At 29.6% G+C, this 27,655-nt stretch overlaps 1 protein-coding gene across 1 annotated transcript; it reads left to right on the plus strand.

Moving 5' to 3' along the window:
* The first annotated feature begins 1,225 nt into the window (after window positions 1-1,225).
* On the plus strand, window positions 1,226-26,984 carry LOC143228609 (selenocysteine lyase-like). Its single transcript, XM_076459835.1, is given in 14 exon segments — window positions 1,226-1,266; window positions 3,967-4,052; window positions 4,055-4,081; window positions 8,013-8,084; window positions 11,872-11,900; window positions 15,038-15,224; window positions 15,719-15,846; window positions 17,600-17,770; window positions 19,094-19,200; window positions 20,285-20,321; window positions 21,128-21,211; window positions 22,395-22,494; window positions 23,402-23,471; window positions 24,025-26,984. Coding segments are annotated over 14 exon segments (1,284 nt in total). The 3' UTR covers window positions 24,170-26,984.
* The last annotated feature ends 671 nt before the right edge of the window (window positions 26,985-27,655 follow it).

Genomic DNA, 27,655 nt, shown 5'->3' on the forward strand with positions numbered 1-27,655 from the left:
GGGTCTCATGTATGCTTTGTAGATTTTTATTATATTGTCCGGTGATGTTCCTTGGTTTTTACCTGAAAGACTTCTTTGCCATCCTTTCAAAAACTTTCGTTTTGTCTTTAATTTTTTGCGCAAATAAATTATGATTGTTAACTGTTAATTCATATATATTCTTAATCCCACACCTTAATCGTACTTCATCAGGTTCTAAAAAAAAAAAAAATATAACGTGATTATTTCTATACCACATAAAAATACCTCATTAATACTTATAATATTTATAACATAAGAAAACTTGTATTTATAACTTATTAACAGTAAGTTGTGATTTTTGAGAACCGAGCATCTTTCAGTGATTTTTTTTTTGAGAGAAGTGTTCCTCCTTCAGTATGTCAAGAACATATTGTATGGTTACATTAACAAAATATGTATCATGAGAAGTTTTATTTATTTTTCTTTTATATATGTAAGCATATCTACCTATGATATAGACGTGCATGTGTGTGGCCCTGGATGGCCAGGTGGTTAGGGCACTTGACTTGGAATCTGAAGACCACAGGCTCAAATCTCCGTCACACCAAATATGCTCGCCCTTTCAGCCATGGAGGCATTATATTGTTTCAGTCAATTCTACTATTGATTGGTAAAAGAGTAGCCTAAGAGTTGGCGGTGGGTAGTGATGACTAGCTGCCTTCCCCCTAGTCTTACACTGCAGAATTAGGGAAGGATAGCGCAGATAGTCCTCGAGTATCTTTGCGCGAAATTCAAAACAAACAAACCGATTATCATCAAGGTAAACTTTAAATTAACTTTGTTTTATTGTTGTTGGAATAATGATATCTGAAGAACATATCTCTTTCGTTTAGTTTTGTTTCAAAAGTCTTATTTTCCATTACAACTGTACATCAACAGCATATTTAATAGATTATACATTTTGATACTGAAACGTGAAAATATTATTTTCGTAAAACCGTATGAAATACTGTTAGAGACGAAACATTGTACAAAAATAAATCTATTATCCTCAAAATAGTTGTTTCCTTGAAAACTTCGTTTTATTCGTAAATCAAAGAAAGTGAAAATAGTTACGAGATAGCGCTTTATACAAGACATGTGAATTGATGCGTTGTAAATAAAAATATTTAAAGTGTGTGAAAAATTTAGCCCCATTCTTTTTATAGTACCTTGGCATTTTAACTACAGATTTTAAGGGGGAAAATCGTTATTTACCACAAAAATGAATATTGAAAATTGTAAAGACATTTGTTCCATGACAAGGTAAGTAACGATAAATATAATCAGGGTGGAGTGAAACATGAGAATTAGAATAGACGGTCAAAGAAAACGTGACAAGACATTTCGATTTGGCTCAGCTTGGAGAGACCCGTTTTTTTAGAATACTGCCCTGGTTTCAGTTTTTATCATCATTTCGGAACCTTTCTTTTGTGTTTTTATTCAATACCATTAGCCTCTGAGAAAAATTGATCAACAGATTCGATATTATCACATAGCTTGGAATGACTCAGCACAATATTTTGAACTTTTGTTGTTTTAATAGAAGGTAGCAACTCATAGAATCAGAAAAGATACGATTTGACTATTACATAAGTTACTGAACCGGTGATTTTGCAACTAAAAGAATAAAGAGCCTATTAAATGCAAATTGTATGTGTGTTCATGGTTGATAATATTAATAGTTGGTTTTCAATTTGTAAAGTGTTTATTTAAGGTAACTCCTAAATAAATATGAACGATTTCAGGATTTTATGTCAAACACTTGACCAACAAGGAGTTGCTAACAGTAAAATAATTCACTTGCTAGAGAGGTATATGCTTTATTGGTAATGATGTAACTAAGTAATTTTCCTTTTCACTGGATTAAGTTTATTCTTAGTGTAATGAATTGTTTATAATTTTCCTTTAAAAAATGTGAGGGGTTCCATTTTAAAATCTGGAGTTTTATCTAAGACTACAATAATTAATTTTATATTCAAAATTATCAAAAAATAAAACCAGCCACCCTGTTTGTTTTTGTTCATTTTTTTCAGTTTAGCCAAACATTCAGCAGAGTATGTAAGTGTTTTAGCAATAAAGATTTTAACTTTTTATTGAGCAGAAAAAAGAATTAAAGGTGACTTGAGATTCATGTCTTTAAAGTTTTTAAGTGACATGAATGAGGTATCATCTGGTAAGCTTGAGTAATGAAATTAAAAGAATTAGATTCTAAACAATGTTATCAAGAATGTAAGCTTTAGAACAGTGGTTCCCAGCCACTTTGTCTGAATTCTCTTGATGTGAATGAAAAAGTTTGAGATGCCCCCAACCTATAACCACTGTTATTAACATTACATGAAAAGTATGGCAAATGCAGGCTAACCTGTCTTGCACTTACATTTTAGGTGCTTAAGCAATTCAACAGCACTCTTGCCACAAGCGGATGGTGTTGTCTCTCCCCACTATTTAACATGGTTAGTGAAAACAGTGCTGTAGTAAAAACAGTCACATCTTCTGTTGACACACCATATCATGTAATTAATTCAATCTTATGCTGTTAGTTTATTGTTTATTTAGAATTAAAATTAATTTGACATTTTTATTTTTGGCAGCCCCCCATAAAAACTTCACTGTCCTAGGGACTTTGAGAAACACTGCTTTAGAAGACTGTTGTGGTTTTGTTGTTTGTTTGACAATACCATTAAAATGTTGAAGATATAAAGTTGATTATTTAGCATGAAGATTATGTGACACACTGTTAAATGGAAATTAGGTTAAATATTTATTGTGTAAGAATTGGATAAAAAGGACTACATTTAAATTTTCAATGTTATTAGTTGGTATGATAAATGGGAAGGTGGTCCAAATGAACTGAATATTTTTTTTTTTCTATGCATCTAAGAAATTAATCTCTTCCCACGAGGATCAGGCTTTGTCAGTGAGGTATGATTTAACTATACCTTTCATGTAATTTTGTCAGAAAATATATGTTCTTCCTATAGTAATACCAAAACTGAATATGACATCTGAAATAAGTACAATTGATCTTTTTTGAAATACAAATGGTCAAAGGCTTATTTTATTCTCAGTTTTTCCAACCAGAGGCTTAATATTTTTGTCACCAGTGATGTTAAGACGTTTATTTCCTGTATATGTATCAACATTCTTTTCCTACATCAGACAAATCTTTTTCCAGATTTTACTTAATTGAGGTCTCAATATTTTTTAATATTGACACTTAATTTACATGAACTTTTTTTCTCACAAAGCTTTCTGAAATACTGCTGAATCAAATCAGTATTATTCTCAGGTTCAGTCTTCTGCAGCAAATAAGTTATGCTATTAGAATATTTTGAGTAAGTAACAAACAGTAGTGGTGTTAATATTGTTTATAAAAGTGTCATGAGAATTGCACCAGTTTTGATTTTACAGTGACAAAGGTTTCCACTAACTTGTACATTTTGTACTTTCTTATACAAATGGATGTTTGATTTACTTTATTTTTCTCTGCTTTATTAGAACCTAAGGATAGCTAGTAATTAATCTTGTCAGCAAAACAATACTCCAAGATTTCTGAAAGTCAAAAAATAGTTATCTTCATTGTTCACACAATAAAAATTAGTGGTGTTAAAAGAAAACCACAAACAAAAAAGACCTTAAAATTATACTAATTATAAAATTTAAATTTTCTAATTTTCAAAATGGAATAAAAAACAAAAAAATGTAAGTCAATTATTTTGCTAACAACAGAAGTTATATTAGTAAATGTTTTAATACCCTAGGCCCTTACTCAACGTTTTTTATTTAACTATAGAAACTACATTTGTAAGTACGTAAACTAGCTACTTGTGCACTGCATCAAAAATCATGTATCAGTTGTTCACAGTCTTAATATTCTCTCAATTTTTGTATGTGCTCAAGTAATAGTGTTGATCAGATATATTTTCTTGGAAACTTAATATATGTATGTTTATTTTCATACAGGAAGACAGTGTATTTGGATTTCAATGCAACAACTCCACTAGCTTCAGAAGTCCTTGAAGCAGTATATTTCGCCTTAAAATATAATTGGGAAATCCAAGCAGCCCATATAGTGCTGGTACGTGAAGACAACTAAATAGTTATATGAATCTTTTGTCTGTTTGTTTAACTATAAATGACTGCTGCACAACTTCTGTACTTGTGACAGACATGTTACTGTGTGGTTGCAGTTTACCAATTCATGAACATGAAGTTATAGTTTTGTTTATAAATGCTTATGAATATTTCTGTTACACCTCTGTGTTGAAACAGCAGTTTTAAGAATATGTTCACGATTTTTAGCCAGCTGAATTTCATCAATAAAACAATGTACAAAACCTTTCAAAGTGTAGCCTCTTTGCAACTGTTAATTGATTGTATTTTAGTTTTGTTATGTTGTGACACTTTACAAGGTATTGCAATAAGAAACAAAAACTGTAATAAGTTTCAGGAAACATTCTTTGATAGATTGTTTAATAAGAAACAAAAACTGTAACAGGTTTCAAGAAACATTCTTTGATAGATTGTTTAATAAGAAACAAAAACTGTAACAGGTTTCAAGAAACATTCTTAGATAGATTGTTTAATAAGAAACAAAAACTGTAACAGGTTTCAAGAAACATTCTTTGATAGATTGTTTAATAAGAAACAAAAACTGTAACAGGTTTCAAGAAACATTCTTTGATAGATTGTTTAATAAGAAACAAAACTGTAACAGGTTTCAAGAAACATTCTTTGATAGATTGTTTAATAAGAAACAAAACTGTAACAGGTTTCAAGAAACATTCTTTGATAGATTGTTTAATAAGAAACAAAAACTGTAACAGGTTTCAAGAAACATTCTTTGATAGATTGTTTAATAAGAAACAAAAACTTTAACAGGTTTCAAGAAACATTCTTTGATAGATTGTTTAATAAGAAACAAAAACTGTAACAGGTTTCAAGAAACATTCTTTGATAGATTGTTTAATAAGAAACAAAACTGTAACAGGTTTCAAGAAACATTCTTTGATAGATTGTTTAATAAGAAACAAAACTGTAACAGGTTTCAAGAAACATTCTTTGATAGATTGTTTAATAAGAAACAAAAACTGTAACAGGTTTCAAGAAACATTCTTTGATAGATTGTTTAATAAGAAACAAAAACTGTAACAGTTTTCAAGAAACATTCTTTGATAGATTGTTTAATAAGAAACAAAAACTGTAACAGTTTTCAAGAAACATTCTTTGATAGATTGTTTAATAAGAAACAAAAACTGTAACAGGTTTCAAGAAACATTCTTTGATAGATTGTTTAATAAGAAACAAAAACTGTAACAGGTTTCAAGAAACATTCTTTGATAGATTGTTTAATAAGAAACAAAAACTGTAACAGTTTTCAAGAAACATTCTTTGATAGATTGTTTAATAAGAAACAAAAACTGTAACAGGTTTCAAGAAACATTCTTTGATAGATTGTTTAATAAGAAACAAAAACTGTAACAGGTTTCAAGAAACATTCTTTGATAGATTGTTTAATAAGAAAACTTTGATAGATTGTTTAATAAGAAAAAAACTGTAACAGGTTTCAAGAAACATTCTTTGATAGATTGTTTAATAAGAAACAAAAACTGTAACAGTTTTCAAGAAACATTCTTTGATAGATTGTTTAATAAGAAACAAAAACTGTAACAGGTTTCAAGAAACATTCTTTGATAGATTGTTTAATAAGAAACAAAACTGTAACAGGTTTCAAGAAACATTCTTAGATAGATTGTTTAATAAGAAACAAAAAACAGTTTTCAAGAAACATTTTTGATAGATTATTTAACAAGAAACAAAAACTGTAACAGGTTTCAAGAAACATTCTTTGATAGATTGTTTAATAAGAAACAAAAACTGTAACAGGTTTCAAGAAACATTCTTTGATAGATTGTTTAATAAGAAACAAAAACTGTAACAGGTTTCAAGAAACATTCTTTGATAGATTGTTTAATAAGAAACAAAAACTGTAACAGGTTTCAAGAAACATTCTTTGATAGATTGTTTAATAAGAAACAAAAACTGTAACAGGTTTCAAGAAACATTCTTTGATAGATTGTTTAATAAGAAACAAAACTGTAACAGGTTTCAAGAAACATTCTGATTGATAGAAAAAAATTGTTTTAAGAAGAAACTTTGATAGATTGTTTAATAAGAAACAAAACTGTAACAGGTTTCAAGAAACATTCTTTGATAGATTGTTTAATAAGAAACAAAACTGTAACAGGTTTCAAGAAACATTCTTTGATAGATGGTTTAATAAGAAACAAAAACTGTAACAGGTTTCAAGAAACATTCTTTGATAGATTGTTTAATAAGAAACAAAAACTGTAACAGGTTTCAAGAAACATTCTTTGATAGATGGTTTAAGCAGAGTATTCATGATGAAACTTCATAGAAAGGTCAGCAGGAAACATATTGCAACACATCTGAATTAGATGATCTATTTGATTTAATTTTTCACCATACATATGAATTTGATGAAAAGCTAAGTTAAGTGTCTCCTAACAGCATGTGTGACAGTGTGGTAAAGCTAGCCTATGGTATATTATTATTTTAATAAGATTTCATGTACAGTTGTATTAAAGTTAGAGAACAGTTAGTTTGTTATAACTTTCCAACTCGAACATTTCAAGAGGTATCATAGAATGGTTATGCCATAATGGAGTATTAACAGATTAGTTTTCATTTGTCTTAAGTATTGATAAAACTAATTATATTGTTCTAAGATAGAAATAAACACATGATCAAGAACAAATTTTTTTCTGAAATCAGATATTTAAGTAATAATTCATAAAACTTCAACCCAGAAATAGCACACCTGTTAATATAAATGGAACATATTTGATGTAGTTGTGATATTTAGATACAATGATGCCTATTGGATAAGTTTAAGTATCTGAAGTATTCAGGCTTCACAAACGTGAAGTAGAAAATGAAAACAAATGTGGATAGTAACAGAAAACTAATACACAAGTGTACAATATAGTTAGGCAGTTAATGGTATTGGCTATGTGAGTATACGATGGTTCTATTAATAGATTATGTTTTATTAATCGATTTGTGAGGTATCTTTGTATTTTCCCCACCATTAACCTGTTGACTGCCAAGTATTTCAGCTGCTACGGCAATTCCGAACCAAGTTCAAAATACAACTCTAATGCTTCTTCATTTTGTAACCTTTTTCGTGAAGCCATTTTGGATCGAAAGTGAAACAATTTGTAAGTAGGTCAAATGTGTGTATGGTGCTGACATCTAGCGTTTAAGGTAGGTATTATTGAGAATGAATTAACTCGTTGGTGGCACTATGTTACGATTGGCTTGGACGAGTTATCTCATCTACGGCACTGAACAGTTTAATCAGATTTAAGAGAAGTGTTGCATGTTAGCTACGTTAAGGAAAGTTTGCACATGGTATGTATTATTATTACATCACATTCTGTGAATTTACATTATTAATAAAATGGTTCCATTTCAAAAGAAATAAAAGAATAAGAGTTTCCTTAGATTGGTATTTAAAATATTCTTTGAGCAGGAAGGAAGGGAACAAAAATATCAAATAAAAACAAAGCTGTTCACTTGAATTATAAACATCATTAAAAATTAAAACATGCTTGACAAATTGTTTTCAAATTCAAGTGACAGAATCTTAGCAAAAATGTAATTTCTAAATGCCAACCTTAATTCATAAATAACAAACAAGACCAATTTAATGGTATGCTTTTGCCATGTGGGTAATTTTGGAGTCCTTCTATAAAAATAAAACATTTGGGTCTACATTTTTTTCACCCAATATCATTTTAAAGGCATGTAACAAACCACTTTTTATTTCTGTTGAGTATTTATCTATGATGACAGACATAAATTAGTAGCTTTCTACTGTTGATGTCAAGTTAATAACTGTGACAGGTAAATAGAAAATGGAATTAATATGCAAGTGACATTTTGCACCTTACACATTAATACATTTCGTTTGATGGCTCTTTTAGGTTTACAAGCAAAACAGGTTATTGAGGAAGCCCGTAAACATGTTGCACACATGATTGGAGCCAAAAGCTCAGGTATAACTTTTATTAAGCATTTTGTGTAAACCTTAATGAAACTTTAGAAGCTATAAAATTAAATTTAAATTATTTTATCAGGTTTATTTAAGTTAAAGTAAATATCTTATTATCAGTTGAATAATAATCATTTTCAATCAATTCTGTACAAGTTTTTATTAAATTATGCAGTGGAGTTGTTTAACATTTTTATTTAATCTATTACTTGTTGGTTCTAACATATAATATAACGTTGGCATATAGGTTGTATAATCATAGAAAATTAATTGCTGGGAATGCATTTCAGCTTTATAACTCCAATTTCTAAGGTTCATATGTATCTGTCTCAGTGTTTGCTTAGTCCCACAATGAACATTTATTAACAGAAATGACAAAGACTTTCATCCAATGTGTTAAGAGTGATTTTCCTCCACTGTTGGAGAAGAAGGCAAAGTTGGGAGCCCATCAATCAAAAGGAACCCTAGGGTACAGGCTATAATGTGGAATATAAATTGTACCCCAGATTTTGGAGATGACTGAAAAATAGGATTTGCATTGTGGTGGGGATACACCGTCTATCAGTCTCAACCTCCATTTGCAAGTCTTACATGAAGAATGAAATAATTAAATAACAAAATAACCAAAATAAATAGAAACAGAAATTATCCCAAACCAAATTATTTTGTAGATTTATCTTTTTTATAAGCTATTCTTAAACATTCATAATTTTGTATTAAATTTATTTCTAGTTCAATAAGAACAATTATTAAACAACCATCATTTTATTAAATAAGTTATTTAATATTTTATTTCATAAAATTAAAATATAAATGTTAATAATAGGAAACATGTTTTGGATAATAAAACTAATCAATCTATTTTAAAATATCTGAAAAAATTGTGAACAAATGAATAATATTCAAACATTTTATTTCACCACACTGTACACCACAATTCCATTAAAATATTTAATCTTTGTTATAAGTTCATTAATTGAACAGTTCTGTTATCCTTTTTTAGTACTGGAAGAAAGAAAATTTAGCTCCAGAAATATAAAAGATGTATAAACTTTTTGTATTTACAATAATTGTATATTTTTCAATAACAAAGTTTCTAAACAAGTAGTAGGAGCTAACTATTTTACTTGTATCATAAATTTATATCTTTACTATTATCAGAATATATTTGTTGGAAACAACACAAATCCAGGTATTTTTACCTTAACTTAGATATATACATGATTTAATCAGTATAAATAATCCTGAAATAATGTTATTAACATTATTTATCCAGTAGAATTATAAATTGTAAATACTTCAATATCTAATACAGAAATACATTATTTAGATTTAGAATTAAAATAATTGGTAATGATATCAGTCTTTGTTATAAAAGCAAATATTTTGTTTTTCCAATTTATGGTTTACCCTCTTTTAATAATAATGTACCATATCCTTCTGTTATAATCATTATAACTTCACAATTATTCAGATTTTGTAAAATTAGTAATAAATTACAATATTTTATCAGTAATGTTGAAATATTGATATAAAACTTAATAACTAATATATTTAATAAAGAAACTAAATGAAATTATTAAAATATTTTGTGATAAATATAAGTGTATTAAATAAATGTAAAGAAGTAAACATTTTTTAAAAAATTACTTAAAGTTTCTAAACTATTTTTAGTTGTTAATAAAGTCAGTTAATCAACTTGGCACTACTTTATCCAGATTAACACCTAATCAGATGTAAAGGCTAGTTTAGTCTGAAAATTGGTAGTTATAGTGGTCTTATTGGGTGGTGGTTGATATTTGTAGTAGTCAGTTAAGATTACTGATTGGGACCCTTTATACTGGTATAATTTGTGTACTGGGTTGCTAAACAGTGACTAACCACCATATCGGGAGCTGGAATATCAGCTTCAGGAGGTAAGTTTATTTAACTTACTTACCATCAGGTGGTAGTACCTTATTATTATTTTTTCTTTACTTTGGAAAGCAGTCATCTTCTCATGAATCTCTGCAGGCAGTGAAGGGTGATATAGATGTTGGGCATTGTGGGCTTAAGCACCCACATCTTGCTATCTTTATTTCTCTTTCATTTTATCATTTTATATCCCACATTTATCCTTTCAATTGGCAAATTATTTTTTATTTTTGTTTATAACAAATTATTATTAGTCAGAGGTTTAGATTTGCTGTTTTTAATGTGATGCTTCCTTCTGATTTTGTTTTATTTTACTTGTGGTCCAATTGCTATAGCAACCAACATGGCATACAGGGACCATGGCCTTATATTTTAAATTCTGAGTCATGGAACCTCAGCAATCTGGTTGGAGTCTAGCCAGTAGCAATGATACATCATGTATAATTCCACCTATAGTACATGAATTGAGTTTCAAGTGAAGAGCATACCTGTTCTAGATGGAGTGCAGTTCTCCACTAGGGTGTCGATCTTCCATTAACATACCCATGCCATTTGCTGGTGCTTTCTGTATGGACAGTGTCCTCACTGGCTGCTCAACCTTATCAGCAAGGATTCTAACTGTAGTATGACCAGGGTAAATATATTTTTAAAGTTAATAATTTCTTTCCAATAATACTTGCATCTTTTCTCACTCTGTTGCCTTTCTTTCCCACTAAGAGCCAGTGTTAGAAACTGCAGATTGAGTCAGTCATGAAAAAATTACAACATTATATGAATGACTTACTTATATACAGTAAAAAGAGAGCATTGAATTAGGTGAAGAGTGTTGTGAGATATGTATCATCAAAGGCATTTTGAGATAGGATATGAAAGACTGGACCAATGATTAGATGGGCAAAGGATGAAACCCTGTTGTAATAGCTATAAGGGGAGTGGAGGTAAGTTTAGTGGAAATAATTTTTGATTTAGGAAAGTGATAATTTCGGGGAATTCTGTTCCTCTTCAGTAACCCTGGACAAAGGTCAATAGAAAGAACAAAAGTAAGCTTATTATTAGTATCACTGTTACATATTCTTCTAATTTTATATAAATATAGGTTTACTGTGTCAAGTAAAAGACTGTTAAAAACTGGGTTCTCCCCAAAATGTGTTCTCAGTGCCATCAGAATGTGACAAATTGAAACATGATGACTTTGTTGTCAATACTAATACTGTTTTCAGGTTTGTCCGAAAAGCATCTATTTGCAAATGAACTTGTAGTATATGGCTATTAAAACACATTTCCAATATGGGGCTAAAGTTGATGTTTATCAGGGAACCACTAGGCAGACAATCTTATAGCATCCCACACATTTTGGTGACTTCTTACAAACAGTAGAACTGATAAATTGTTCATCAACTGAACACTGTGCCAGTATTTAAATAATTTAGAAGCAGCTTAAGTTCTACGTTATGTAGGCAGCTTTTCTTTCAGTACTTTTTAGTCTTTTTGACCCTTCAACAGTAAAATGACCTGCTGATGCAAAACTTTAACCTTGCACCTCAAACCATTGCCATGATTGGATTTTGTTCTTCTTTGGCACAGGATTTTGTTCTTCTTTGGCACTGATCATTTTAAGTAGGAAATTTTTCATTTAAACCTTTGTCGTTATGAATTTATGATGCAAGTTAGTAGCATTTTTAAAAGAGATTACCTTGTATTACTTCAATGATATCATCACAGGATATAACCACAAAATTTCTTTCTTTTCCACTCACAATTATTTTTTATACCCCTGCATTTCTGAGTTATTGGCCTATTCGCAGCCTTTGAATCACCTTATTATTCCTTGAAACTATCATCTGAATAACTAAACATAGTCTTGTTTTTGTTTTCAGATATCGTCTTCACATCAGGAGGCACAGAGGTAAGTGAGCATTGTTGCTAAATAGTCATTTTACTGCAATATGAAGTTTTGAAAATTTAGAACAAGTGAGATTTGCAAAGAAAAAACTAATTTTGATAAAATAAAATTTTTTTAACTGTGGTATTCCATATACACCGTTTTTCTCAACAAATTTGGTAGTAACCACTAAGAACAATAAGTTTGAAAAGGAAAGTTTATGTGGAATAAATTTGTATGCTTCTATTTATTGACTGAGATGTAGTGCAGAAAAGAACTGTACACAAAGCTTTAAGCAGATTGAAAACAGTATTGGTCTCAAAAGTAATCAAAGAGAAAAATTGGATTCACATATATATATATATATATATATATATATATATTACATTACCTCTTCTCATATAAATAACTATTCTTATTTAGTTCCACCCTCTATATGCAGAAGTTTTTCCCATTCTACAAACCTGAAGCTCCCATGTACCTTACATTTGCCTGATTCAAATGCATCATATGTAAAAATAATCGTGTAATGACCATCCACCAATGAGAGTGCAAAACACTTTCTTGACATGCACGACTCCCTCATTGGAATTTTAATGAACTATTATTTATCAGTTGGCAGTACGTGTGTTGTAATGTCTAGTTTGTGTTCTCTTCATGTTTTGTTTTTTTTGTATATTTGTATCAGTTTCTTTCAACAAGTTTACTGTTTATTATGCTATAGTGATATTTATAACTTGAGTATTTTTGAAGTGGAATTATTTTATATTTCTTTCTGCCAGCACGGTTGTGTTTGTTTATTCATTTTAAGTTACAACTTCTAAGTTATTACTTTGGAGGTTACATGTTACATCAGAACATTTACACAGGCTTCAGGTGACAGTACTCCACAGGGAAATTATTGGTTTTAATTTGTTGGGAAACTGATGGTCCAGTGAGCTGACCTTCATTGGGCCTTGACTTGAGGGTCATTCTGTGCCAACTCATCTAGGGCTTCCTAGTTCATGTCATAGATTACTTTGAAAAAATTCAAGCAAGAACTTCATTTCGATTTACTCAGCCATGTAGTACAGCTATAGGATGTTGCATGGCTGAATAAATCAAAATGAAGTTTTTCAAGAAAATCTATGACCTGGCAAAAGTTCTTTTCTCTGGGTTAGTTGGTACAGAATGACCCTTGAATGTAAGGATTTACACGTTTTGAAATACGGTCTACCAACTTTGGAAAGGTATTACACTGTTATAGTTTTTGAATACTTTTTTTTATTAATGTTACACCCTAGCCACTCTTCACCTTAAGGCACACCCTCTAACCCTCACCCATAATGTTGTACTCTGTGGGATTGAGATTCCAATAGGATATGGTTTGGATTTCTTTTGGATATATTCCTCCCAGTTTCCACCCATGTTTGTGACACCTTGGCAAAGAGTATACCCAGTATACGAATGGTGCAGTCTTCCACTTGTAATGCTGTACTGGGAGGATCTATTTTTTTAGGGTGTTCTTCACACACTTTCAGAGAATGCTTTTTTCTTTTCCCTTACACCAGTTCCTTCACCTATTCAATGTGGGATTCTGTCTGTTTATTTGAAAAGAAGAAATGTACAGTATCAGAAGTTATAATTTTCCTGTGCTAAAATGTATTTTCAGTAGGTGTTTACCACTTCTCACGTTTTCCATCCTCCCTCTCCATTAAAAACTCGTAATTCCATTTTCTGCCAAAAGTTGAATCCAATAGTGGGAGTCACAAGTATAAGGAGCGTGCGTTGCACCCTTATCAATGGAGGGTCGTTGCAGGATCAGTTGATTGTAAGGTACGTGGAGTTCAAAGCTTGTGGCATGCAAAACAGTTTGTTTTTATATAGAGGGAATCACTGAATGAGAATAGCAATGTACGTGAGGGAGGTAAATACCTGTCAGAAATATATTTTCAGTATAGGAAAATTGTAACTTTTATCAGAAGGAGAAGACTATTGAAAATGTGTGTGTGATGTTTTATGTCATTCTGAGAGAGCATGTAATTATAATTTTCAGTTATATGTATGCTACCAACTTTAATTGTATTTGCTTTAATAGCAAAATAGACGAAGTAGTACCTATTAAGTGTTACTTTACTTACCAATGAAAAAATTCGCTTAATGGTTTCAGTATGTTAGGAAGACAAGTAGGTTCAAGAAATTAATATGACAAAAAAAAAAGATACCTTATAACCCACACATTTTTCCTTTATGCCTTATACCAGTACTTAATACATTATATTGATCTTTCTCATGAGAAAGTGCATATGACCCCAAAGGAAAAAAAAAAAACAATTTAAAGTTATCAGAGGATTGTATATGCTGAGTTTACCTTTGATTGAAAACAATTATTCAACAAGAGTTATTCATTCTCTTTTGTTTTTATCCAAGTAGCAGATAGTTAGCTTACTTTAAATATCTTTATTTAAATGGTGCCAACAGGTTACTGTGAAATTAAAAAAAAAAATGTAATAAAATCATTAGGTGATCATTGTAAGAATATTTTCTCATTTTATGTGATAAATCCAAGGTATAACCAGTAAATAGTGATTAGAATACAGAGATTGATTTGTTACTTTTTGGACACTTGATTTCTCATTTTTTGATGAACAAAGTATGCCACCTGGAATCTCTACTCAGACCTAAAGAAGTTTTTGGATTATTTTAATAATTTAATCATCTTAAAGTTTCTGAAGCTCAAAAAAATTTCATTCCTTGTATGTTAGTGTTATTTTTTGATGAGATTTCAAATTATTTTTGCAGTTTAAAAACATTGAATTGGGGTACTTTATAGATGAAGGTAATCCTATTTCAGCTAATTCATTTTGTTAGAGTTTTAGGTACATATATGTTACATAAATGAATCATTTTTATTTCCCACTGATTCAGGTAGGAATTACTTCATGAGTACATTAGCTATTCTTTTATTCAGACAATAATTTTGTACTTTAAAGCTATAACAGTTGTGGTGAAATTTGTTTTTAGTGCTGAGTAAAATAATTATTTTTATGGTCCCTATTCATCGCCTGATTTTTAGTAATTTGAGAACAGTAGATAACAGCAAAATTATTGTGATACAAAATATTTAATAATTTACAGACTTAATTGGTAAAATCATATATATTTATTTTTTATTATTTTAGAGTAACAATTTAGTGATTCACAGTGCTATACAGTTCTTTCACAACTGGATCAGAGACAAGCACCAGAGTTGCACAACATGCAGTCTGTCTTCAAACAAATCCAAACACCCTCATATTATAACAACCAACATAGAACATGATTCTGTAAAACTACCATTGGAACATCTTGTGTCACAGGGTCTTATTGGTAAGACCAGTTATGGGTTCTTTTATTACCTTTACTTGAATGATAAGTTGGAGAATCATATTAAAAAAATTGGTTAGTGTTTTTAATTATTTTAGTACATATTTTAATGATGTATATATACATGTGTGTGTGTTACAATTGTTTGTATTTATTTCAAACAATTTACTTTAAATACGTATAGCAATCTTGATAATTAAAAGTGGAACAAAAAAAGGTGGCTTTTTAAATTTAATAAGGAGCTAATTAGTATGCTTTTAGACAATGCTCAAGAAATTGTACTGTCTGATAGGGTTAGGGTTAACACTGTCTGTTACAATAGTTCTAATCATCTTTTTTTAGGAGTCTAATAAAAAACACCTTAGGTGTGGAAAAAAAAAGATGCAGCCAAAATGAGACTGAGCATGTGACTTAAAGAAACGAAACCAAAATTGGAAGCAACGGTTATATAATTGATAAGAATTTTTCAGCTAATATTTATTTCTTTTTATTTATAGATGTGACATTTGTACCTGTATCAAAGGTTACAGGTCAAATCCAGCCAGAAGATATCTTGAGTGCAGTTCAAGCAAATACATGTCTCATATCAGTGATGCTTGCCAACAATGAAACAGGAATCATTCAGGTACTTATAATCCTGTCATTGTAAAGACTCAACAACAACAACAATATATATATATATATATATATGTATCCATTATAATTTTAATTATTTTTTATATTTCTTACAAACATTTGTGAGCAAAGTGTTTATTTGAACCATTTCTCAAGGGAGCAGATGGTAAGTGTTAAAAAAAATATTTTTTTCTAAATTATCAAAACTTACTTCAAAATGGATACTACCTTTCTTACTTTCAGTAAACATCTCTGATGATGTAACAGTCAAATCTGTTCTGCATGTTTAAATGCTGGATGTGTTATTGGACTCATGTTTGAAGAGGTTAAGGAGTTACATTCTACTTTTCATGAAAACCTTTTTCTTGTCTGAGTAGAGTATATGTTGTACAAGTTTGTATAGGTGATCTCTGGTAGTGCTTTTTCACTTAATTATGTATTACCTATAACCATTAGAAAATCAAGGTTTTTATATAACAAATGATGTATTCTATAACATTGTGTTCTAAACAGATAAGTGTCTATTTCACTCAGAGTACAAGTTTTATTCCTGTGAGAAAGTTAACGACCAGTTTGGATGAATTTTTAACAGCTCTTGTCACAAAGACAAGGAAAACTTTGAGAGTTTGAGGAAACTATCTACTTTTTCATATTATTAGAATATTTTTTTTGGTATGTTATTAAATTAAATAAAAATTGTTTTATTGCATTACTGTTATAAATATAAAAGAAAAGTAGGGTTAAGTGTCCACAACAATCGATAGCAAGGAAAAAGAAGATTGGGTTAGTATTTTATTTCTTGTTTTTTATGTTTATTTAGTAACTAAAATGTAAAAATATGGATCTTTTTAGGTGGGTTAGTTAAGGTTAGATTATGTAAAATAAATAATATAATAAAGATGTTTCAAAAGACACGTACATTCCCTGAGTGATTTAAAACTTATAATGATGTGAACAGTACTCAGACACAGTTCAAAGGGCAAGAAAACAATACAGTTTAATTGTAAGTAGATGTATACTGTTAGAAGTTTAAAGTTACTTCAGATAAACACGTTTCATTTCACAATTTGAAGTCATTCTAGAAAGATGAAAAAAGGGTAATTTAGATTTATTTTTTTTTTTTTGTGGTTATGAGGTCAGCCATATTAACCAATTCATAGGGTAGAAAAAATAACAAATAAAATAAATTTAACTATAATATTTATTATAGTTTATTAAAAATACTTGACTGAAAAGAAATGAGATTTTTTGTATGTGAAAGACTTACAATGTTAACTGAAAGACAACCAAATTTTGTGAAGATAAACAAACTGTATTGAAAGTTAGAAGTATTTAATCTATAAAGACTAAACAAGTACAAAGAGGTCATGATCAGTCAAACTGACTGAGCCGATGTTGAGATAGTTAAATGAAGATATATGAGGATTTGTTTACACTTTAAAATTGCTCTGTTTTAATTTTTTTAATTATGTTGTTTTGTAAGTGATTTCTACCTGAAAGTTTATTGTTATATGTGATAAATTGAAATTGGCCAAATCATTAGATAGTAAAATTTGATTTTTAATCATTTACTGAGTAACTGATATTTTATTCTGTACAGAAATGATAACAGAAAATATATATTTTCAATAAAAAAATTTGGTAAGATATTGAAGGTACCAAGTTAGTAAGTAAAAATTATGAATTATCTATTTAAAGTGAGAGTAAAAGCATCTGTTTAATCATTAAAACACTTTTAAATTATCACTTATTTTCATTTATAGCCTATTGCAGAAATAGCTGAAAAGGTTTGCTACAAAAACAAAGAAAGAAGCAGACAGCAATGCCCTCTTGCACCCATTTTACTTCATACAGATGCTGCACAAGCTCTGGGCAAGATCCCTGTCAATGTTTCAGATCTTGATGTTGATTTCCTAACAGTTGTTGGTCACAAGGTTTGATTTGTTGTCAGACAATTCATTTTGTAAAAATGTGCCCCTATAGCATTGTGTGATTTAATTCAGTAAAGAAAAGCATCATTGTTTTATGATGAAATGTTAAAGAATGAAGTCGTGTATGTTGAGATGTATTCACATTTTTATCATTCATTCAGGTTTACAGTTAATTTACTTTTTCTATCACTTGCTGGTTGGGTTTAATACGTTTTCATTTGCTTAGTCTTATTCAGTGCCATAAAGCTTATAGTAACAAATAAACACCTCATTCAATACAAAGTATGTGCTAATTTCTCAAGCATTTTGTACACTCATTAAATAAAACATTTTAACATTAACTTAACAAATTAAAATATTAACCAGTTGTGCTAGAAAAGTATTTTAATTATTGTTAGACTGAGAAAAATAGAATTATCTATAGTAGATAAGGTTCTGTGATATCATTGATTGTAAGTACAATCAACCTTAAAGAGAAAGTTTGTCTTTTGCATTCATTATAACTTCATTGCAGCTTAAGTTGAAAGTAGCTAGGTATTGTGAAACTTGCCATTCAAGTTATTTTTGGATTACCAAACAAAAATAAATTAAACTTGCAAAGCTAAACTGACAAACATGAAAGAAGTAATAGCATATTTGGGATTTTCATGGGAAAAAGAAAATTCCATTAAATATGACATTTGTTCATTACCCAAAATATACACAGAAGTGATGAATTCAGATATAGCACACAAGGATTACACTTGAGATTCCAGCTAACCATGTTCATGCAGGTTTTGTCATTTGAAAATGGAATTTGGAAGTTTTTTTTTACATTTTATTATCTACCTTTTATGACTAACAGACAGTTTGGAACATGTGACTCTTTGAAGTTTGTTACACAGATATATCATGAATTCTGTCGATAGTGTCTCTTTAGTGCTTCTCGTTGACTTATAATTCTGTTATTCACAAACTAGAAAAGAGGAATGTTGATGAAGGGAAAAAATTGTTTGAATATATTGTGTGAGACAGTATATTAACTAATTACTGTTATTGGTTTTCAGTAAATTGTAATTCTCAGTTGTTCTCTAAGAAAGGATGCCAAATCTGAAAAGTAATTGTTTACCAGTTTACCTAAAACATTTAAAATCAATAAAATAATAAAAAGTATGCCTAAATTTAGTACAAAATACATGTGAGGTTTTACATTCAACATTTTACCCTATAACATATTTAGCGATTTGTTAAAATAATAAAAATGTGATAATAGTGTTTAATTTCTAAAGTAATTACTATTTTATTTTATTTTTATATTATTTTATTTATATTTTTTTTTCTGTTTAGTTTTATGGGCCAAGAACAGGAGCTTTGTTTGTTCGTGAAAACCAGTCATATTCCATACTTTATCCATTTTTATTTGGTGGAGGACAGGAAAGAGGGTATAGGCCTGGGTAAGTGATAGTTAAGTTCTTTGTGTTTTGCAGAATTGTGTTGTTTAGTCCTATATTTAGTTATGTATGATAATGTGTGTAAACAAAAATAGGAACAAGTGTCATTATAGAGGGTCGAGTATGTTATTAGTTTAAATATGTTAGTTAGCATATGGGGTGCTATAGATGGGGTGCTGCTACGCTCTCATCACCCACCAGATGGGGTGCTGCTATGCTCTCATAACCCACCAGATGGGGTACTGCTATGTTCTCATCACCCCTGGTTCAGTGTGCCCTGTTTTGTAGTCATATTGGTGTATACTTTATTAAGATAGGTAATAAATTTACTAAATATTGAATTGTAAATGAAAAACGTTGGACAGTCTATTTTTTGTTTAATTTGTAAGCTATATTTGCATATATGTACCTGCATGTATTGTATATTACACAGCATTAATCACAGTGCCTTGCTTAGTTGTCAGAAATCTCTTTTTCTCTAGTTACGAACACACTTTTGTGCTACTGGAACAAACTGTGAAAGATGCAGTACTAAAAGATTAAGTAATTTTGATGACTTATGGCTGCCTTCTAACAATAATCCATTTTGTGAGTTGACCTGAATTCCAAATGATTTCCCTATACAGAACGTCATCTCCTCTTTAGCTCGAGAATGCATGCAACATTTAATTTTGTGCTTTTTTCCTAATGAGAGATATTCCTGTATGTTAAATTATAGTTTTACATTAATCTTGGGACTTGATGTAGCCTAGTAGTTATCATACCAGATCGTGAATCCGAGGGCTTACAGTTTGCTTCTTGTCACTATAAAATCATACTCCACACCTTGAAGCCATATTTTCAAGTAGCAAGTATCTGGAACAAACTCACTTGAGTGTTCAATTCTCAATTCAAACACAAGGTTTCTATATAACTAGCTTGTGTAGAACAGAGATCTCCTTGTCATCTAATTGTGATTAATAGTTTTTGTCTTGTCTGGTGTCTCTTTCTGTTAGTAGTTTGAAACATAACTTACGATATTACATTTTATTTTTAAACTTATTATTTGAAAAGTAGACAGGGCCCTAACTGTTCATGCCTCTTTCAGAACTGAAAACACCGCAATGATTGCTGGACTTGGAAAGGTCAGTTTTTACGTTTACTTTTTGAAGAGTGTTGACATTTTCTGTTTTAATGATTTTAACAACTGTGTTGGTCAAGTTAATAGAATGATGTACAGGGTGATGGGTAATTTCACAGACCCCTTGGCAACAACAACAAAAGTGACATAAATTTAAAAATCAACATTAAAAGTGATGCTTATGAAAGATTATTAAAAGTGATGCAGATTACAAAAAAATCAATCTTGTTATATGTAGCAAGAAGAACTTGCAGCTGTTTGTTCATATATTTATACTTCTCTTTGTAATAATAGTAATAAATTTCATAAAAATTAAGATTTTATTTAAGTAGTTCAAAGTTTAAAATGTAATTAAAATTTAGTTTAAGAAAGCATTTTAATTTCAACATTTTAAACTTCCAGAAGATGACACCATCAGTGACATCTTAGTCTTGTCACTTATAGGTGAGGCTTAGCCTGTTTCAACCTTTGGAATTTAATTTCAAATTTAAAGAAATCAGAATGCTTTGCACAAATGAAGCAGTTTGATCAGTGTGGAAAAATAAATGTAGCTATAGCTAATTCTTGTTATTTATGGGTGGCAGTGGATACAAACCCATTAATAATTTTGAACTTGTCCAAAGTAGAAAGACTAATCAAACCTCTTGAAAGTGATAGTTTTTGTTTTTATACCAGTGCAAGTGTAATATAGTTTTCTTTTCATTAATAAAAACTTTTCAACTATTCAAGTCTGTTACAGTTTTTTTTTGCAATAAAACCTAAAATAAGGAAAACACGATGGCACAAAATAAGTCTGTCTTTGTTTCGTAGGCTGCAGAATTAGTTGTTAATAATCTGGATACATTCACAACACACATGGAGGATATTCGAAACTATTTAGAAAATCAGTTAAAGGTAAGCCTTTGATTTTCTATGTGTAAGACCATATAAAGGTTTGTTATATATGTTACATAAAGTAAAACTATGTATATATCTGCTTCATTTATATGTAATTTTTGTTTATTTTCAGTGCAATTCTAAAAAAATTGTTTATTTAAATTGTACATTAATTTTCTTGAATTGTGGGACTTGTTGTGTTTGAATTATTTTAAATTAGTTAATAACTTGAACAGTTTTTCTCAGTTTTATTGTTACCTTAGAGGAACAATATGGCTTCTATAGTGTAAGCTGTTAATTTAAATTTATATAGAAAATTATCATTGTATAAACATGTTAATACATAAACTAAAGTCACAAAACAAATGTTAACTGGTATATAATAGACCAAGTCAAATTTATCTGTGGCTTAGATATTACCCTCCAACTTGTTTTTTGTTAACAATGCACTCATATTTGAAAGAGTTTGCAGTCCAACCTTTTGTTGTTAACAATGTACACACTGAACAGTATTTACTAGTATTAGCTGTGGCTTGGTTTTTACACACCAACATTGTGTTGTTATATTGTACACATTGAATAACATTTAAGTGCGAATTGTGACTTGGTTTTTACTTACCACCAGTGCTTTGTTAACAATGTCCACATTGAATTGCATTTACCAGTAACTGGTTTAGCTTTTATACACCATCCTTGTATTATTATAATATACACACAGAACAGCATTTAACAGTATTAACAGTGACTTTGTTTTGACACTTTAAGATCATTTAGTGAACAATCTGCCCATGTTAGAGCTTTTGTCAGTGTTCGCTGTTATAAAGTCTAACAATTATAAATTATTTTTTATGTAGTTAAAATGTGTTTTTGTTGGATTTGTTTTCAATTTGATGGTCCAGTTAAGGCTTTAAACTGGTTGATATAGATCCCATAACTTCAGTACTTTAGCTAATTTGTCAGAACAATAAAAGAGTGGTGTCAGAGGCACCTAAGGTAAAGAATTATATTAAAAATCTGTTTTTGATGCTAATTATGTTTCAGTTTTAAGCATTTGCTGAATTGCCCATAATATTGTTTGTCTGATAAGAACATAAGGTTTAAACTATATTTCAGAATGAAAAACTTATCAATATCGTGCTAAAATATTTGAAGAATAAGACAGATCTTGCCAGCTTTGTTAATCATAGTTAATTTCTTAAAGGTAACATTTGGTGAAACTATAAGATTTAACAGTCAACGTTATCAAGTCCCTCGACTCCCTAATACTGCCAGCATTGCTTTTTTGGATGAGAAATTAAGTGGTATGTTTATTCTTACAAATTGTCCTATAATGTTTCACTACTCAGTTTTAAATTATAATTTATTGTACTTTTTCAACTACCTCCCCAGTGTTGAGTCTGTGAATTTACAATGCTATAAACCAAGTTTTGATACCTGCTGTGGACAGAACGTGGATAGCCCATTGTTTAGCTTTGTGCTTAACTTAAAGTGAACAGACTTTTTCGACAACGCTTCCATTGCAATTTTCCTGTGCCTCAAACTTCATTTTAATTTCTTTTTCTGTTTTGTACCAAAGTATGGCACACTCATGTTATATTGTCATGATTTCTTCATTATTTATGTGCTGAACAACAACAAAAAAAATTATATTATAAAAGGGCCATGTTTGTTTACCTTTTCCATTCAAAAATTGGGAAGTGGCCAGAATACTTACAAGTATTCTTGTAAGTATATTCAATGACTTACATAAAGGTTATATGTCAGCAAACAATATTGTTAATATTCCATCAGTGCTTGATTGTCTGATTTCTGTTGTTTTTATTATTATTACCAACATTAATTTTATTGAATTTATTTGTTGTTTTTTTCCAAGTCACTTCATAAGGATAATTACAAATCTATTCATAGTTATTTCTGAGGTTATGATTTTTACTTTTAGATTTTATTATTTTCATTTTTATTTTTGCTTTTTTATTAAACAATATGTAGCTGTTATTTTCAAGATTAATTCTACCTCTTAAAAATATTTTTACTGTCATCACAGGCGTGGTTTAAAATCACAAAAATAAATATATTTTTATTGACTTCTAGAAACAGATTGCCCCATCATTTCCACTTGTATCTACAGTATTAATGTGGTAGTTTGTAAGAAATTTAAATTATGGGCAGTATTATTAGCTATTAATAAAATAATTTTTATTGATATAGGTCAAGATGTTTTAGCTAAAGCAACCATATTACAAGCAAGTACTGGAGCAGCATGCCATAAGACATCCAAGTGTGTAACTTTTTCTTTCTTAAAAAGTGATTTATTGTTGTGATGGTTACCATGAATTTGCAAATGTTAACAACTTCAAATGAAAAATATTAACTTGTCATCAAGGAACATTAAAGTTTATTGTTAAACACATTGTTTTGTTGAGGCTTACCCAATATATTTGAGGACTTCAGACATTGAAATGACATCACTCTGTCATGATGTCTTGAATATTTTTATGATGGTAATTCATTTTTTGGACAGTCAGATAGCTTTTTTCAAGAAGATCGAACCTTATTCGATGAGTGTAAATGAAGATACAAGTTCTGTGGGAAACATCTACTAAAGATTATTATTTGAATAGAGATAAATACTTTACTCGTGATGATTAATTAACAGTAGTTTTTGTAGCCTATCTTTAAATTATTGGACAGTCAAAAAATATACAAAATTTAATTGTACCGAAGATTTGTATTCAAAATATGACCATGAACTTCAAATGGATAACCTCATCATTGTGTTGAAATTTATTCAAAATTCCAAACTACTTTTAAAATGATGTGTTGTTTTTCAGACCTTCCTCGGTTCTTTTAGCTTCTGGTGTACCTGAAAACCTAGCATCTCGCACTCTCAGACTCAGTGTAGGACGGGAAACAACCAAAAGAGACATTGATTGTGTTGTCCAAAATCTGAAGAATGCAGTTTCTTGTTTGCAGTAATGGTTGTGCTTGTTTTGTATATCAGCTGACAAAAATAAATAGGATTATGGAACAGTGTTATAAACAATACCTGCCTTAAATAACTTTCTCAACTGTATATTTTTTATGACTTGGTTGGTGGAAGGTTTGTATTAATGGATAATCATAGTTTTAAAGGTGTCAAATTTAGAGTCTAAAAAAAGGTTAGAAACATTAAGAAATGATAATCAGATCCATAATTAATTCTGTTTTTGTATAAAATTATGCAGGAAAATGGAAACATTATCACCAACACATTGTGAAACTACAGATCAATCAAAAGTGTTTAAAACAGAAAATAATTTTGTTAAAAGTTCTCGATAATTTAGGTTTAGTAACAAAATAAAAAATTCCTTTTTTTTTTTCTATTTATTTAACTTATAAGTTGTTGTTAAATTATATTGAATATGACTTCCTAGTCATGGAATGTTTGTTTTGTTTTTATGATCAAAGGCAGAGATTCCCTTTGTTTGTTGTTGTTGTATAAGAAACTTGTCACTTTTTGTGACAAAGTAGTCTACCCTGAGATATTCTCAGAAGGTATAAAAAAAAATTTCACGCATCAGTATATAGATAAAAGGATGTTAATTTTTGGATTACAACTAAAAGTATTAAAAAGTAAGGATTTTTTATGCCTAATTCTGTTATGAAAATTTAAAAGTAAAGTTGTCGCCTTTGGACACTTTGTGATAACTGTGTGATTAAAATTGTGAAAATTTCCAATATGTTTTTAACTTGTTTAAAATAATACTTTGTAGATAAGGATACTTTCAAATGAAAATACACGATTACCAAACACCTGTGATTTGGGCAATTGGTACATAAGCCTGGTTAAAACATTGGTTTTATAGGATTCATTTTGATGTAGACATTCCTTTCTGTAATGAGGATTAATGATTACCAAAGATGTCAATTTGGCAACCATTACTTAACTAATTCTTCTTCCCTCCAGTAGCGTAGTGGTATGTCTGTGGACTCGCATCTTTAGAAACTGGGTTTCAATACCTGTGGTAGGCAGAGCATAGATAACCCATTGTGTAGCTTTGTATATAATTCCAAAATAAGAAAAAATAGGTAATTACATCCAGAAGATTCATTTTCTGCTAACTATAGAAAAAAATAAACTGATTGCAGATAATTTTTCACAAGCGATCAATGAAAACAAGACATGAGTTATATAATAAAGATTAATTTAAAAGTGGAATTTACTTGGTTCATTTTATACAGAGAATCTGTTTTTCATTAGCCCTTTTTAAAATCTTCAAACAATTTGAGTTCACAACTCTTTTGCATGTTCCAGTATGCTTGATCTATTTGCAGACTTTAAATATGGATGCTTTTTATTCATTTTAGCAAATAAAACATAGGTGTAACTTTTAAAACACTTGTCTTCTTTTTCCCAGTCTTTGTAATGAAGTTAAAGTTTATTATTTGAGACCAGTTTATTTGTGGCAATGACTTAATTACATCTTTATTACACATTCCTATGAAATATTTGTAACTGTAATGTGCTTTTCTGATGAGCTGGATGAGGAATACTTTCCAGCTTGCAGTTCATAGAGTAAGAGGTTTGAGTCACTGAAAATGCTCCAGCCTTTCAGCTTAGGAAGCGTTATGTTTGTGACACTCGGTACTAATGCTGTCCGATTATCTCATGTTTTGTGGGATGCCTTTCAGATTGAAAATATTAAATACTGCATGAACAAATACTATAGGATCCGAAACAGTGTTGTTACTACGTAGCCACATCATTATGAATGTATGTATGTTTCAACCATATCTTTTCAGATACAAAATTAGAAAATTGTACAAACTATTGGTATTTGAACTTAAAGGAAATACTAACCACTAAATGATCAAAGTAGAAATAGGTTTATGACCATTTTTATAATGACATTTCTAAATGTCACAAATATTTCACGTAATTTTGTTGTTTTTTTTTTGTTATTGAAAGAACGTGTAGAATACAGCATGAAAATCAATGGGTGAGTAACTGTACTTTTTGATTGAATGAAAACATGTCTCCACGTGGAATTATATTCTCCAGTTAATAGTCCTTGATCCTGTTAGTGAAAATAATTAAGATTTTAAACATGTTCTCGAGAAGGTCAGGTCAATCAGGATTTTTTATGTAATATCTTTAATCAAGAAGATATATTGTTATTATTATTGAAATAATAGTAAGTTATTTTATTTTTGGGTAAATTGGGTTGTCCATTTTTGTATTTATCACATAAAGTATTACTATGAAACAAGAAATTTATAGTGCTGTTTTTGTTTTTAATGAGAAAATAAATGTGTTGTATACAGTCATAGAGATTGTTCTATATGATACATGGTTTGATTCTCTTTTGGACTTGTAAATTTAAGTGAGTATTTAAAATTAGGAACAAATATAAATCATTTTGACAACCTCATGGAAAAATGTTTTTAAAGTTTCTTTCAAATTTGTCTTAATGGGTTCTGTATAAAAAACAGAATGTTAGTATACTATAGAGTTCCCATTTTATAAAATTGATAGGTATACAATAAGTTTTATAAAAATAGAAATTGTATATGTATGGAAAATTGGACATTAATTCTCTGGATATACATTTACCAAAACCAATTCCTTCAGTCTTAATTAACCACATGAATATTTATGAATTAGAGCATTTACAATTAAAAGGAATACTTTTAATTGAGTTTTTTCTTTAAATAATGTTAGCTTTAATGTAAAAGTTTCCTTTGGAACCTTCCTTTTAAGACGTCCTGTATTCAGAAGGTATGTGATTAAAAAAAAAAAAAATCATATGTACCAGGTGTTTGTATTGTCATGTTTTTTGTTATTTATGTCCAGATTTCATGATTAATTATGTTTTGCAAAATAAGCATAAGATACACTTTGTTTTTTAATGTCTGATATTATAATTATCATTTTTCAAGATACAGTTTTGTCAAAAAAGGCTTAACCTTTAATACTCTCTTTTCTAATAAAGTACTTTTCTTTCTACCAGCTTTACACTTAAACTATGCTATTATGAATTTGTTATTTAAAACTTACTCTTACTGGCTAATTATATATTTATAAAACTTGTTTAAGCTGATTACTTTAGAAGGAAACACTGGAAGTTTAACAACATTAATTAACTTGGTTTTTTCTTATATGTTTTTAGTTGTCAAAAGTAGTTTTGAAGTTATAATATTATATACAGTTGTCGTTGTCCTGTCTAGCTAGTAAGTTTTATTGCACTTCCCCTTCCCCCAGTGGTTCAGTGGTAACGTTGTAGGCTTACAACACCAAAATTCAAGTTCTGATCCTCATGGTGAGTAGAACGTAGATATCCACTTGTATAGTTTTGTGCTTTACAACAGGCCAGGCATGACCAGGTGTATATGGTAAGTCACTGGTTTGAATCCCTGCTATGAACACACTTGCTCTTTCAGCTGTAGGGGGAGTTATAAAGTGACAGTCATTCTACCAATGAA

This window comes from Tachypleus tridentatus, chromosome 10 (assembly GCF_004210375.1).
Source record: "Tachypleus tridentatus isolate NWPU-2018 chromosome 10, ASM421037v1, whole genome shotgun sequence".
In the NCBI taxonomy this organism is placed as follows: domain Eukaryota; kingdom Metazoa; phylum Arthropoda; class Merostomata; order Xiphosura; family Limulidae; genus Tachypleus; species Tachypleus tridentatus.